Source organism: Lissotriton vulgaris, chromosome 9 (assembly GCF_964263255.1).
Source record: "Lissotriton vulgaris chromosome 9, aLisVul1.2, whole genome shotgun sequence".
In the NCBI taxonomy this organism is placed as follows: domain Eukaryota; kingdom Metazoa; phylum Chordata; class Amphibia; order Caudata; family Salamandridae; genus Lissotriton; species Lissotriton vulgaris.
In genome coordinates this window covers 347,279,708-347,291,832 of record NC_141697.1, presented here as the reverse complement: position 1 = coordinate 347,291,832, position 12,125 = coordinate 347,279,708, and the positions used below count along the sequence as shown (strand labels likewise).

Genomic DNA, 12,125 nt, shown 5'->3' with positions numbered 1-12,125 from the left:
TACACTAATGTCTATACCAAAAGATTTGATTCCCTGCTGCTAGTTAATCAATAGGACAGGCTAAATCAAGCTTTGTAAAGGCAAGCAGATCTTTGGTCATATTAAACACCTGGCTCACCTTATGGAGAGGGTTTCTAATACAAACGAAAGGTGGTGATCTTACTAAATGGAGAGAAGACCTTTGACACGGTAATGTGGTCATTCTTATCTAGGGGAAAGGTCATGCTTTCGCCTCAGGAATATTACATTTCAACGATAATGACTTCTCAAACACCAAATAGGGCAGTGAACAAAGTCTGCTTAAGGGAATTTTGCTCATTTAGAGTGAAGGTTGTCAGCAGTGCTCTTCGTTCTTAGTTAAGACCATACAACTAGCAGTGGTTTTGGGCAGAGCCCACAAAAGAAACGGGTTAACAGATGTTGCTCTAAAGTTCATGTAAACCTTCCTTCATTTGCAGACAACTTAGTGTCCTCCTTCAGCCACTTAGAATCATTTATAGTATATTGCCGAGCTTATTTGATGTCGCAGAAATTGAATCCTTTTACAAATGTAACGCCTAGTTCAGTCTTACAAATGTAACGCCTAGTTCAGTCTCACAAGGCCAGAGTTTAGGGTACTAAAAATTGCACCACTTGTCCTACATCTGTGTAGGATCGACAGAGTGAAGACCCGCTGAACTATGGATTTCTACAACTACTACTATTGCGAGCTTTTTATTTTCCCTTTAAAAAGGGGTTTGATAACCAAGATTTCACAAAAGTAATGGACAACAAATTTGGCAGATTGGCATAGGAAGTCAACATATAAGGCAATAACGGACTAGTACCTAACGCTGGCCCGGCACAAGCGTAATGTGCTACTTCCATTCTCCCACAAATGAACATAAAGGCTCAGAATTCCCCACAATACTGCCAGGAGTTCTTCATCTCATGGATAACTCCCCCACGTGGGCTTTTGGTCCTTGGCCTCCTTGCCAGTAATCACTTTGCTTTGTGTTCCTTTTCTTAAATGAGTCAGGGGAATGCTGTGGGTATGTAGAAAACGGATTGGCCTAGCACATTTGCTGGTGTGCCTAGTCTACAGCTAATCTCAAAGACATCATATTATAATATTTTAGGACTGGAACTGAGGCAGATGTAAATTGGTATATCCATTATGATCGGTCAAGCTGACTATACTAAAGAATTACATGTAGAAAATGGCACTAATGAGGTGTATTTGAAATCCTGGGACACATGCCATGGCATACAGTCTTCAACTGAATCCAAAATGGGAGATACTTTCTGAACATGTAGCAACTGTTGGCATTATACAGGGCCGAAGTTGAGAATAAATAAAACGAACAAGGGGGTTGTGCCCTTAGATTTAGAGGCTTATTATCCGAAAACTGTTTTGTGTACGGTTCCTAAATGTGTATGCATGATGCATACAGATTTATTGTAACAGACTGAAGATTCACTGCTTGATTCCCAATTAGAAATGGTGGAGGATTGTGTGTTGGGAGACCACAGGGGAAATCTGAGGTGGTTTTTGTCAGTCATTGCCTTAGCACATTTGGTAAAAAGTGGGGTGGCACAGCCACCGTTTAGATTAAGACATGTTATGTTTGTACACTCATGCATATTAATATATATATATATATAAAAACAAGGTAACTAGATAAGCATAGCCTTAGTGTATTGACAGAACACAAAACAGTACATCAAGAAAAAGTAGATCCTGTTGAGCAGTCGTGTGCTTTCAGGCAGTCAGAATATCTGTAGTATTCAACATTGAATAGTTATATGCTTTAAAATGGAACACGAAAAACCTTTAGTTGCATGTGCTACACCCATCAAATCAAACATACGAGTCAGCCACTGTTATATTTACCCTTTCATGGAACCAGTCTTCACAAACCACGCACTGGATCATCTCATCTGGACACTGCAGGAGCAAAGAATCATCAAATATCATTTAACTAGAGCCCGTATGGAGTCTGCACTGAGCAGTGTGAACTCTAATTTGTCAACAGTTGAACTGGATTTATGAGAAGCTTTAATGAAAATGAAATAGGTCTTGCTATGAAATTCAGATACCAATGCGTAAAAACTTGATTAAAATAGAGCACCGACAGTTTTGAGAGCATCTCTATTCTTGTAATTTATGCAAAGGGGAGGGGGGGCACAAAAAGTTGAACTACTAAATGTAAGTGAAAATGCAACTTTTAAAATGAGTGTGGTGGTACTTTACAGTCCCAAAAATAAATAAATCACTACTCGGCTCAGAGCAACTCCACTTCATCTAATCCAGCTCCAGAATTCAAGTAAGCAAATAAAGTGCACTTCAGATAGTTTGAACTTGTTAATATTGTAACAAGTGAAATATTTTCCTAACAAAGGATAGAGTTAATAAGTCCCAGACAAATCAATCTAGCTTGAGCTGTATGAGAATCTTACCTCATCTTCTGGATCTGGATACGGTCTCTTGCATATACAATACAGACCAAAGAAGTTGTCGTCATATTTATTGAGTATATTTACTTTGTCTTTGTCCTAGAAAACAAAAATTCTGTATATAACAGCAGTTGAGCCTGATGTTTCCATGCTACGATACAAGTGGATTTATATTGCAACAGAGATGGCTGTGCTGTATTACAAACATGATCAACTGCACAATTACAAACATTTTGCAATTCCAAGTCACACATGGGAAAAATCATTCTTCTTAAAATGGGGTTTGCTCCTACTTCAGAAGAAAACTGCTCTATCTCAGAACTGGATAACAATTTTTAGCAATCATAATTGAATACCTTTAAATAAGCTATCCAATGTAGCAGTTATGTGGCGAGGCTGAACTCTACTTTTATCAAAGAAATTTAACCTGGTACTATTTTATCTATTGTTGTTAATGAGCACCTATGTTTGTTACAAACAGGAATAGTCAACCACTGCTGGCTCTTTACTAAGGACCAGACTGCTACAACTCATTGTACCATAGGCTACACAACTATTTTAACCATCTAACTATCTTAACTTTAGTTGTTAACCTGCTTTCATAAAATAATTATAATTCAAGCATGCCTCCAGAGTGATGGGCCCTCAGTGAACAGGTGGTACTTAAGATACTTTCCAGATAGTTACATCCAGTAATAGCAAGGTAAACACCTAGGGGCAGATATACAAGCCCCATGCACCACTTTGGAGTCACTTTTCCCATGTTAAAAGAAATGCAAAAGTGGAGCAAGGGGCTTGTAAATATGCCCCTCAATTCCTAAAGCTGCAACGTCTCCATGCCAGTGTGATGCAGCACTAGGAAGAATAGTGGTTTGATGCCAACACATCTAATTATCTTTTCCGGCTTGAAATTAACAACTGCAAGACAGGAGTTAGTGAACGCCAGAGTGAGAATTTTGGGTATGAAAGTAATTTCAGTTGCTAATAATCTATCCAGTCTACCAGCCATACTTAACCTAGTCAGCAAAGTGTACAACTTAACTGGTATGTCTGCTTGATCTGTGGGTGAAGAGTGGAGGACAAACTGGCAAGTGCAAGAATGGGTCTGAATAGTCAAAAGAAGAAAGTCAAGTATAGGTTTTAAACTCTCCAACGCTCAGGAAGACCGCCAATATCGGTGTGCTACATGCGCAGATGACAACAATGGATTATGAAAGAGGGGAGGGGTGGGGTAAAGGAATCTCTTGTGATTCCCTAGATGTGGGAACCTGCAGAGGCTAACTAGGAATCGATTCTGCGCCAGTCCAGTACGTATCTGGTAGGATATCGCGCCCTACCCGCCACCTCTGTATTCGGAGGAGCTGAGGGCAGTTGCTGGATAGGGAAGAATGTGCCAAAGACATTTTCTGACACCAACTTACTTCCACACACTTGAAGGAGTTGGCCGAGGGGGCAGAAAATCCTAAGAAGTTAATTGGTTCAATTCTACCATATACAGTAATGAGAATGCCTCAAGAGGATTCCGGAGACTGCACACAATTCAACAAAAGTACTCACTGAATATAGCTTGCACTGCACATTTTTAAACTTTGTGTTCCCACAGTCGCAGCGGAAGTTCCTGTTGGGGAGGGAAACAATTTTTTTTAAACATTACAAAATAAAAAAACAAAATAAAAGTGTTATGAACACGTTAGGCAGCATATATCTAAATGATAGTGTAGCCGTTCCTGCTCAAACACGAACGAGAAGCTAGTCAATAAAACAAGTATAATTCATCCCAATTATAGTGCGCTTACCTTTTTGTATACAGCTCAAGCAGGTCATGTCCTTCGTGACACTTGTAACTGCAAGCCAAACAAATTCCAGCCGCTTCTCCTCCCTTTGGTGTGCAAGTACTACAGGCATACAAAGCTTGACGCTTTATGTAACCCTTCAAATACAAAATCGGACAATGATTTGGTGGCAACACAGAAAAACTGAACTTCTAGAGGAACAGACTAAATGCTTGAATAGAATAGGGATTTAAACATCAAATCTGTACTTCACAATACATTATAATGGATTACCGTATCAGGAGCCTCAAAGCCATCATTAGCTAACACACAGCGTGATAGACTCTAGTCAAATACCAGCATTAATAACTGCGTGATTAAAAAAACTTTATAAACGCATAAGTTGGTGTAGGAATATCATAAGGGATATGAAGATAATTGATACACCGGCAGCCGCACAACTTTCCGTTTACAAGGCAATATGATAACGAAACCCACAACGTGTAAAAGGGTTGAACCAAACAAGAAAATAGATGTTAATTACGTTATTGCTCTGAAGACAAGAACATGCTAGAAAACTTGTGGTATTTTTCAAATTACACCGATAGTACGCAAGATTTGTCTTCATCTCCGAAGTGTATACCACCCGCAATAATCAATGAATCGCCTTACCAAGTAAGGAGACACCTCCTTGGCCCCCTGGTAAATACGCATATACACACAGCCTAAATCACACAGCAACTAGTCAGCACAATCTACAGGTTTCAACAGTGGCCTACTGAACATAAAACGTTACCCACCATAAAATGTATCATGCCAACAGATGCGGTCACGGATACCATTAACAAAAGAAACCCTCTCTAGTGCAGCCTGGTAACCTTTACGAGCTCGTCCCTGTAGAAATTACAAATCAGGGGAATTAGAAAATGTTGAAAGGGAAATGAATCCCCGTTACAATCTTGCACAATTCACCATCGAATACAATGAAACAAGTTGTCAACACAGTCTAATAACTTGTCCACCGCGGCAACCTACATATTAATCAGCATGAGAGTCCTGGTTCCCGTTTATCCCCAACTAAACAGAACCTCAAAAACAAATGGTCCACAAAGTACCACTTATAGCACACCTCTCAAGAACAATATATCGTGAATATTCAAGGCAGCTTGTGCCGTTCACCCTCAATGCCATCTTAACGCCAGACACCCTAAAGACTGCCCAGGAGCTTATGCTGCAAATGGGAGCAGGTGAGCCCTGTGGCTAGAGCTGCCGACCTTGGGACATGAGGAAGGAACCAGGCTCAAATTTTGGCTCAACAGCCTTTCATTAGGGGCAAATTACTTAATCGCCAAGCACCTAAAAAGCACCACAAAATTGTTCCGGTGTAAAGTGGTCTAATGCATTGGGCTAGGTTCGCGCGATTTAAAAACCTGCACAAAAAAATAATAACAAAAACAAACCTTATCAGTTAACACCGGGGGACTCTTCCCATGAAAGCCATAGTAACAGCCTCTCTTCCGACGTTACCCTTAAGAAATACAACATGCCTAGGTGTTCCCTACGACATTCCTAAATATATACAACAGGTCTCTACTCCCATACTCTCCCTGGGTGTCCAGTTTCCTTTGGAGTCTCTTTGACCCGCTTACTATGGTTATACGTTGGGGTCTCGATTTACAGTATTTTTGGTGTATCTGCCTTGAGATACAGCATTTCTGGAAGACATGACAATTTACTAGCCTTTTACCTGCATCCCCAGCATTTGAGAAAGATTGGTGTTTCTTGAGGGCTCGATTGTTTCTTACCTGGGGGTAAGAGCACCGCTCCGGGTCGCTGCCACCAAGCACTGCGCACGCCTCTTCTTCCATGGCATCGTGCTCTTCCAGCACGTCCTCAAGGGACAGCACTTCATCCTCCAGGTCCAGTGCCCGCTTCTGCCCAGCCTGCTCTGCCGCCATACTTTCCAAGGCACTGTGCGCAATAGGCAGATAGCAGGACCACAGAGCGGGAGAGTAAGCCCAATGCACGCGCAAAGCAGGGGGCACAGATTAAATTCAGGCGATTTAGCAACAGTCAAAGAAACTCTCGTCATCCCATACACACCGGATGCCAGAGAAACGCTCTGATTATTAAAAGCAAAAACAACTTTTGATGGTTTCGACTTAAAGCACGTAATTTATTAGGCAATAATATTTGCACCCCCCCTAAACGCAATGGTATGCGCCACATGCGTAATTCCCGCGCTGAGCATTGTTAAGGACGTAAAAACGCGGCAATTACATAAGGAGCAGAGTTGCTAAAGCGTAGACACAGTAAACACACATAAGCGTAGGTCCGTGCTCCGTGAAGGCTATAACTGTGAGGATCACTTTTTCCGTTCGTCGGACAGTGTGGACGCCATGTTGGATTGTTAAATTCCGAATAAGATAGGGTGGGAATGTAGTCGACACGGCTCGTAATTGTATGTATAGCATAGATTTTTCAAGAATTCCACAGGCAAAACATAAAATGATTCTTATTACTAAACCCAAGGTATAATTTTGCCTGGTTGCTCGGAAACCAAGTAAGAGCATGATAATACTGGCCCGCAATGATTTAATGATTAGCTCTTTTTAGATATGGCGTTCATTAACAGAAAAGAGAGGTGGCCGTCATTTCGGAATAAAGACGTTTGATAAAAACAAAACGGATGCAAGAGATGCCATATGGCTGTGATGATCCTTATTTTAGCTTCTGGTGAACTGAAGGAGGATGGCAGAGAAGTTCGTGCTATAACAGTTGTACCGTAGTATCATAGCTTCTGTTTTTTTCAGTCCAAACTTCACCCGAAGGACTAGTTGACTGATGAAAACAAGCATTTACAATGCAATAGGAATCGCAATGACATTATTTTGAGCTATTGACATTGTAAATTGCAATGCCTTTAAAAAAATAAGCATTTGCAATGCAATAGGTCTCGCAGTAGGAAAGTTTGAGCTATTGGTCTTGTAAATGACAATTCTATTTATGTGTTGGTTTTGAAAATAGCTAAATTAATAGCTTTGTTATTTACAATGCCAATAGTTATAACTTTCGCAAATGTGACACCTATAACCTGGGGTTGCGCTGAGTGATGTTGTGGTGGTGCTGTGGTGGTGCTGAGTGATGCTGTGGTGGTGCTGAGTGGTGATGCTGAGTGGTGCTGTGGTGGTGCTGAGTGGTTCTGTGGTGGTGCTGAGTGATGCTGTGCTGGTGCTGAGTGGTGCTGAGTGATAATGTGGCAGTGTTGAGTGGTGCTGTGGTGGTGCTGAGTGATAATGTGGTGGTGCTGAGTGATAATGTGGTGGTGCTGAGTGATGCTGGGGTAGCGCTGAGCGCTGAGTGGTGCTGTGTGATGCTGGGGTGGCGCTGAGTGATGCTGTGGTGGTGCTGAGTGGTGCTGTGGTGGTGCTAAGTGGTGCTGTGGTGGTGCTGAGTGATGCTGGGGTGTGGGTAAGGGGTCCCCGTAAGAAAAGGGTGTGTTGTACTAGCTATACACACTGACACTAACAACACTTACATACAAAATTCACAATTTTGAAAAATTTCAAAAAATTGTGAATTTTTTATGTAAGTGTTGTTAGTGTCAGTGTGTATAGCTAGTACAACACACCCTTTTCTTACGGGGACCCCTTACCCACATGTACCACATAGCGCCCAGGTCCCCGTGACTGCATGGGTTCAACCCCCTTTTAGTGTAATGTGAGTGATGCTGGGGTGGCGCTGAGTGATGCTGTGGTGGTGCTGAGTGGTGCTGTGGTAGTGCTGAGTGATGCTGTGGTAGTGCTGAGTGGTGCTGTGGTGGTGCTGAGTGATGCTGGGGTAGTGCTGAGTGGTGCTGTGGTGGCGCTGAGTGGTGCTGTGGTGGTGCTGAGTGGTGGTGTGTTGGTGCTGAGTGATGCTGTGGTGGTGCTGAGTGATGCTGTGGTGGTGCTGAGTGGTGCTGTGGTAGTGCTGAGTGATGCTGTGGTAGTGCTGAGTGGTGCTGTGGTGGTGCTGAGTGATGCTGGGGTAGCGCTGAGTGGTGCTGTGGTGGTGCTGTGGTGGCGCTGAGTGGTGCTGTGGTAGTGCTGAGTGGTGGTGTGTTGGTGCTGAGTGATGCTGTGGTGGTGCTGAGTGATGCTGTGGTGGTGCTGAGTGGTGCTGTGGTGGTGCTGAGTGATAATGTGGTGGTGCTGAGTGATAATGTGGTGGTGCTGAGTGATGCTGTAGTGGTGCTGGAAAAATGCGTCCAGCACCCGAGCTTAATGTCGTGTCTGCCGTCTTTAGTTATTTCAAAAATATTCGCTATTAAAATGGGATCATAGGCGGTGCAGTTCCAATGTTAATAAACATAAAACAATATCCTGTGTTGGACAACTGTAGGGTTTGCAGCGTCGTGCCAGAGGACAGAAATAATTACCCACAGTCAAAGTATAACAGATGAACAGTTGGCAAAGGTCCATCAGAGCTCACATAACTGTAGAATGACTCGAAGCTCCCAGGGCCGCCAAGGAATGAGTTGTTAGGACCAGCAAGTGAGAAAAGGTTTCGCAGGCTTTACTACACGGGGAGGCTACACCACACCAGCATGAAATGAACAGGGAAAACATTTTTCAGAACAGCAAAAAACAAGTGTTGGACACATTATTTTAGCTCCGTGGAAAAACTGAACTTACATATGATACTGTATGCAGTGGAAGATAATAGGAGCGAGCGTTTGTGCCACACAACATTTTAACTATATAGTCAAAAATAAGTCTAAAAGTGTATAACAATTCTAAATCGGAAACAACCTGGTCAAACTCGCTTCTTACATATGTACAGGTCGGTCCATATTTAGTTACATGGAGTACAGCCAACAGACACCAGACGTGTGGCAGAGAATGAAGGCGAGAATGTGGTAGCATAATATGCTCTTGGCATTGCTGTTGGGAGGGGGAGGGAAAATGCGAGACCCGGCCGCCAAGACAGGATGTGGCATAACGGCTAGAGCGGTCGCTTTTAAAGCTGGGGAACAGAGTTTGAGTCTCGGCGGGAGGGTCAAGATCCTGTGAATCTGGGCAAATCACTTAATCTCTCCATGCATAAAAAAAAAGAATCTGAGTGTTTGCACTGCAACTGGCTCATCATGTAAAGCCAGACCCCCCAGGATATAGCGGCATGGATTGGCAAATTTAGCGGCACAAAAATGAAAATTTAGCGGCACAAAAATGAAAATTTAGCGGCATTTAGCGGCATTTTATTTTGGGTTTTATTCGACAACAAACACAGATATCTTACTGTTTGAGTTATTTGCCAACATGGAGCTATGTACATTTTGTTTATTTACAATTCAGCATGGGTTCTATCCTTTACCTTTCAAGTTTTCCGATAGCAAGGTCACAATATTTCACCAATCTGCAGAATTGCTGTACATCTTGACCCAGCACACACAATGCAGTCGCCACATTAATAGTGTGTATCCCCAATTTTAAGAAACAGGGCCTTAATAAACTAATTCTGAGCCCTAATAAGAGGAGACACAGAGTTTAAGATGGAATGATTCACAAGTATAGTTACAACCGCAATAATATTTACAGTGGATTGAGCCTTGTTATTTCCAGCTCGCTCATACGTCTCCTGAGAGCAGTGCTTAATTTGTAAAATATGAAGTGCAGGTGCTCAAACGTTTGTCGGAGGCCACACCTACATCTCTCCAGCTCCACCCACTTCCTCAACTGGCTCCACCCACTTACTCTATTAGCTCCACCCACATCTTCAACTGGCACTGCTCAAAGTCAGATGTAATACCTGATCTGAATTTCAGCAAGGGAGCCTTCCCCGTAGTAAAATTTTGGTAGGAGGTTCCTATGCCCTGTGAACGTTTTTTAAAAGATTACATCAAAAGTGCATTTCAGCACAATTTGGGAATACATTTGCTAAAATCATACTGCATTGAAAAGGGAATATTTCAGTGCTCTATGTGCTGATTTGGGGAAAGGACAATTCTGGAGTATCAGAATGCTTAGCACATATTACAAACGGTCATTTTCTGTTTTACTGTACTGAATAAGCTTATGCTTTTAAAGACAGCTATTTTACACATCTCATTCCAAAAACGTAGCTTCTGTATGATGATGTTCACAACCTAAAAAATATACTGCTAGTACTTCGAATAAATAAATCAGTGATATGCTAATAATTGTATTGAGTCATCTGGCTTTTCTAATGACAGGAGTATTACCAGAATTAAGTGACAAACCACACAGCCATAGAAATGCCATGGGGTGGATGTCATTTTACTTGTCTTTGATGCAAGTACGACCTGAAGGGAGCAGTTAGATTTAGGTACAAAGGGCATGATGAGAGAGCTCCAAATAAGCTATGCAAAGAGAAAGGTGGGCTTTTGGAGAAACTGTTACCCGAAACATGCTGACTTTTAGCTGTACGTTTTAAAGTTGGAATCGTGCCCTTGGCTATATAAAATGTTTCTTTATTTTGGCAGATTAAAACAGGCATGAGGCCTGTCAAGTTTTTGGATGGCAACTGTGTGTGCCTACACGGCCATATTACACAAAATGTGGAATGTTATCATTAGAAGATTTAGCATTTAGCAAGTAAATAAACGGAATCAGCAGTTCAGAAGAGCAGATTTCTAGGACAGCAAAGAGAAGGTACACAGCCATGAATAATATTTGGAGTCAGACCTAAAACAAGAGCTCAGCTTAGTCATTCATTCGGGGTAAAGTTGGGCATATATGGACCATTTTTTAATCTGCTGTCTGTGATTAATCCCTCATTCAAAAGAGAGTGAAGATAATTCCTCAGACTCACTAATCTTTTAATGAAGCCTAAATATGTGGATTAATGCTAAAACTTGCAACTGCTCAAATGGCAGGCAATGAATGGAGCCATGGGCGTCGTCATCCACCAAAGTTAGAGGTTCTAATTTTCTGTCTGTGTGGTCACAGGTTTAAATCCTAGCAGGTCCCATGCCTTTCATCATTCTGAGGTCGATAAAATGAGTACCATTGAGCTGGGTAACTATAACGACCTGTTGTTCAGCTCCAAGATACCTTTGGGTAAAGCGTGCGCTTTACAAGTTCTTATGTATACTTTATGTTACGATTTGCAGTATAATTTCCATTCTTCTCCCTTCGACAGGCTAATACGGAGATAAATTAACAGGTACCTTGGTGCATAACAGCAGTGTGCCATGGCGTGGTACTAGGAGGACATGATTAAAGTAGTAACTGGCATGTTAGTGTGTGGTGTGCACTACATAAATGAAAACGTATGTCTGAGGCTTGCACACTGCACAGTGAAGATTCAGACCAACATCCGGGCCTCATCATGATTATGTTGCATTTTGTGGGAGAAAATTTATGAAGGTGTAGAGGTGAAAAGTGCAGTGCACGGCTGCACTAATAGAAATTAAAGTCATAACGGCCAGAGCTGCCAACATAGGTGCTGGGGCACCAGGTTTGAGTCTCGGCAGGGAAGCTCTACACACAATTAAATAGAAAAAAACGAATAGTGAATGTGCAATTAGCTCCCGCAATTTGAGTACAATTATAATCTCATTTGCATCCACAAAGGTTTCGTGGCCATAGAGTCTATATTGCTATGCCTGCGGCTGCGCAATCCCAATAAAAGTTACAATCCTATCCTTTGCCAGGTTCAAGATGGTGCTTACTTCTCTTCCCAGCACAAGTGCGCCACACAGTCATCCTCTATGCCTGACATCTCACATGACCAGTGTGTTATATTCATGGATTTTCGGAATAATGGTACAAGTAAGCGTCAGCTTGCTATTCCTGAGTCTTGCTGACAACCCATTTGACGTGCCAGAGAGGAGCAAAGTCTGAGGTGACTATAGCCTGATCCGACCCCACCCGCAGAACGAAAATCCACCCCATATCATATTCTTGGCATCAT

The 12,125-nt window shown here is 42.2% G+C and overlaps 1 protein-coding gene across 1 annotated transcript in view; it reads right to left on the bottom strand.

The window, feature by feature from the left end:
• Positions 1–6,527, bottom strand: part of UBR7 (ubiquitin protein ligase E3 component n-recognin 7) — a 57,916-nt gene extending 51,389 nt beyond the window's left edge. Inside the window, exons 1-5 of the mRNA XM_086937705.1 lie at positions 6,014–6,527; positions 4,233–4,366; positions 3,994–4,054; positions 2,440–2,535; positions 1,874–1,927 (exon numbers count right to left, since the gene is read on the bottom strand). Of these exons, the coding sequence (XP_086793831.1) occupies positions 1,874–1,927; positions 2,440–2,535; positions 3,994–4,054; positions 4,233–4,366; positions 6,014–6,166 (498 nt within the window). The 5' untranslated portion in view covers positions 6,167–6,527. The remainder of the gene's footprint in view (positions 1–1,873; positions 1,928–2,439; positions 2,536–3,993; positions 4,055–4,232; positions 4,367–6,013) is intronic.
• Positions 6,528–12,125: the final 5,598 nt, after the last annotated feature.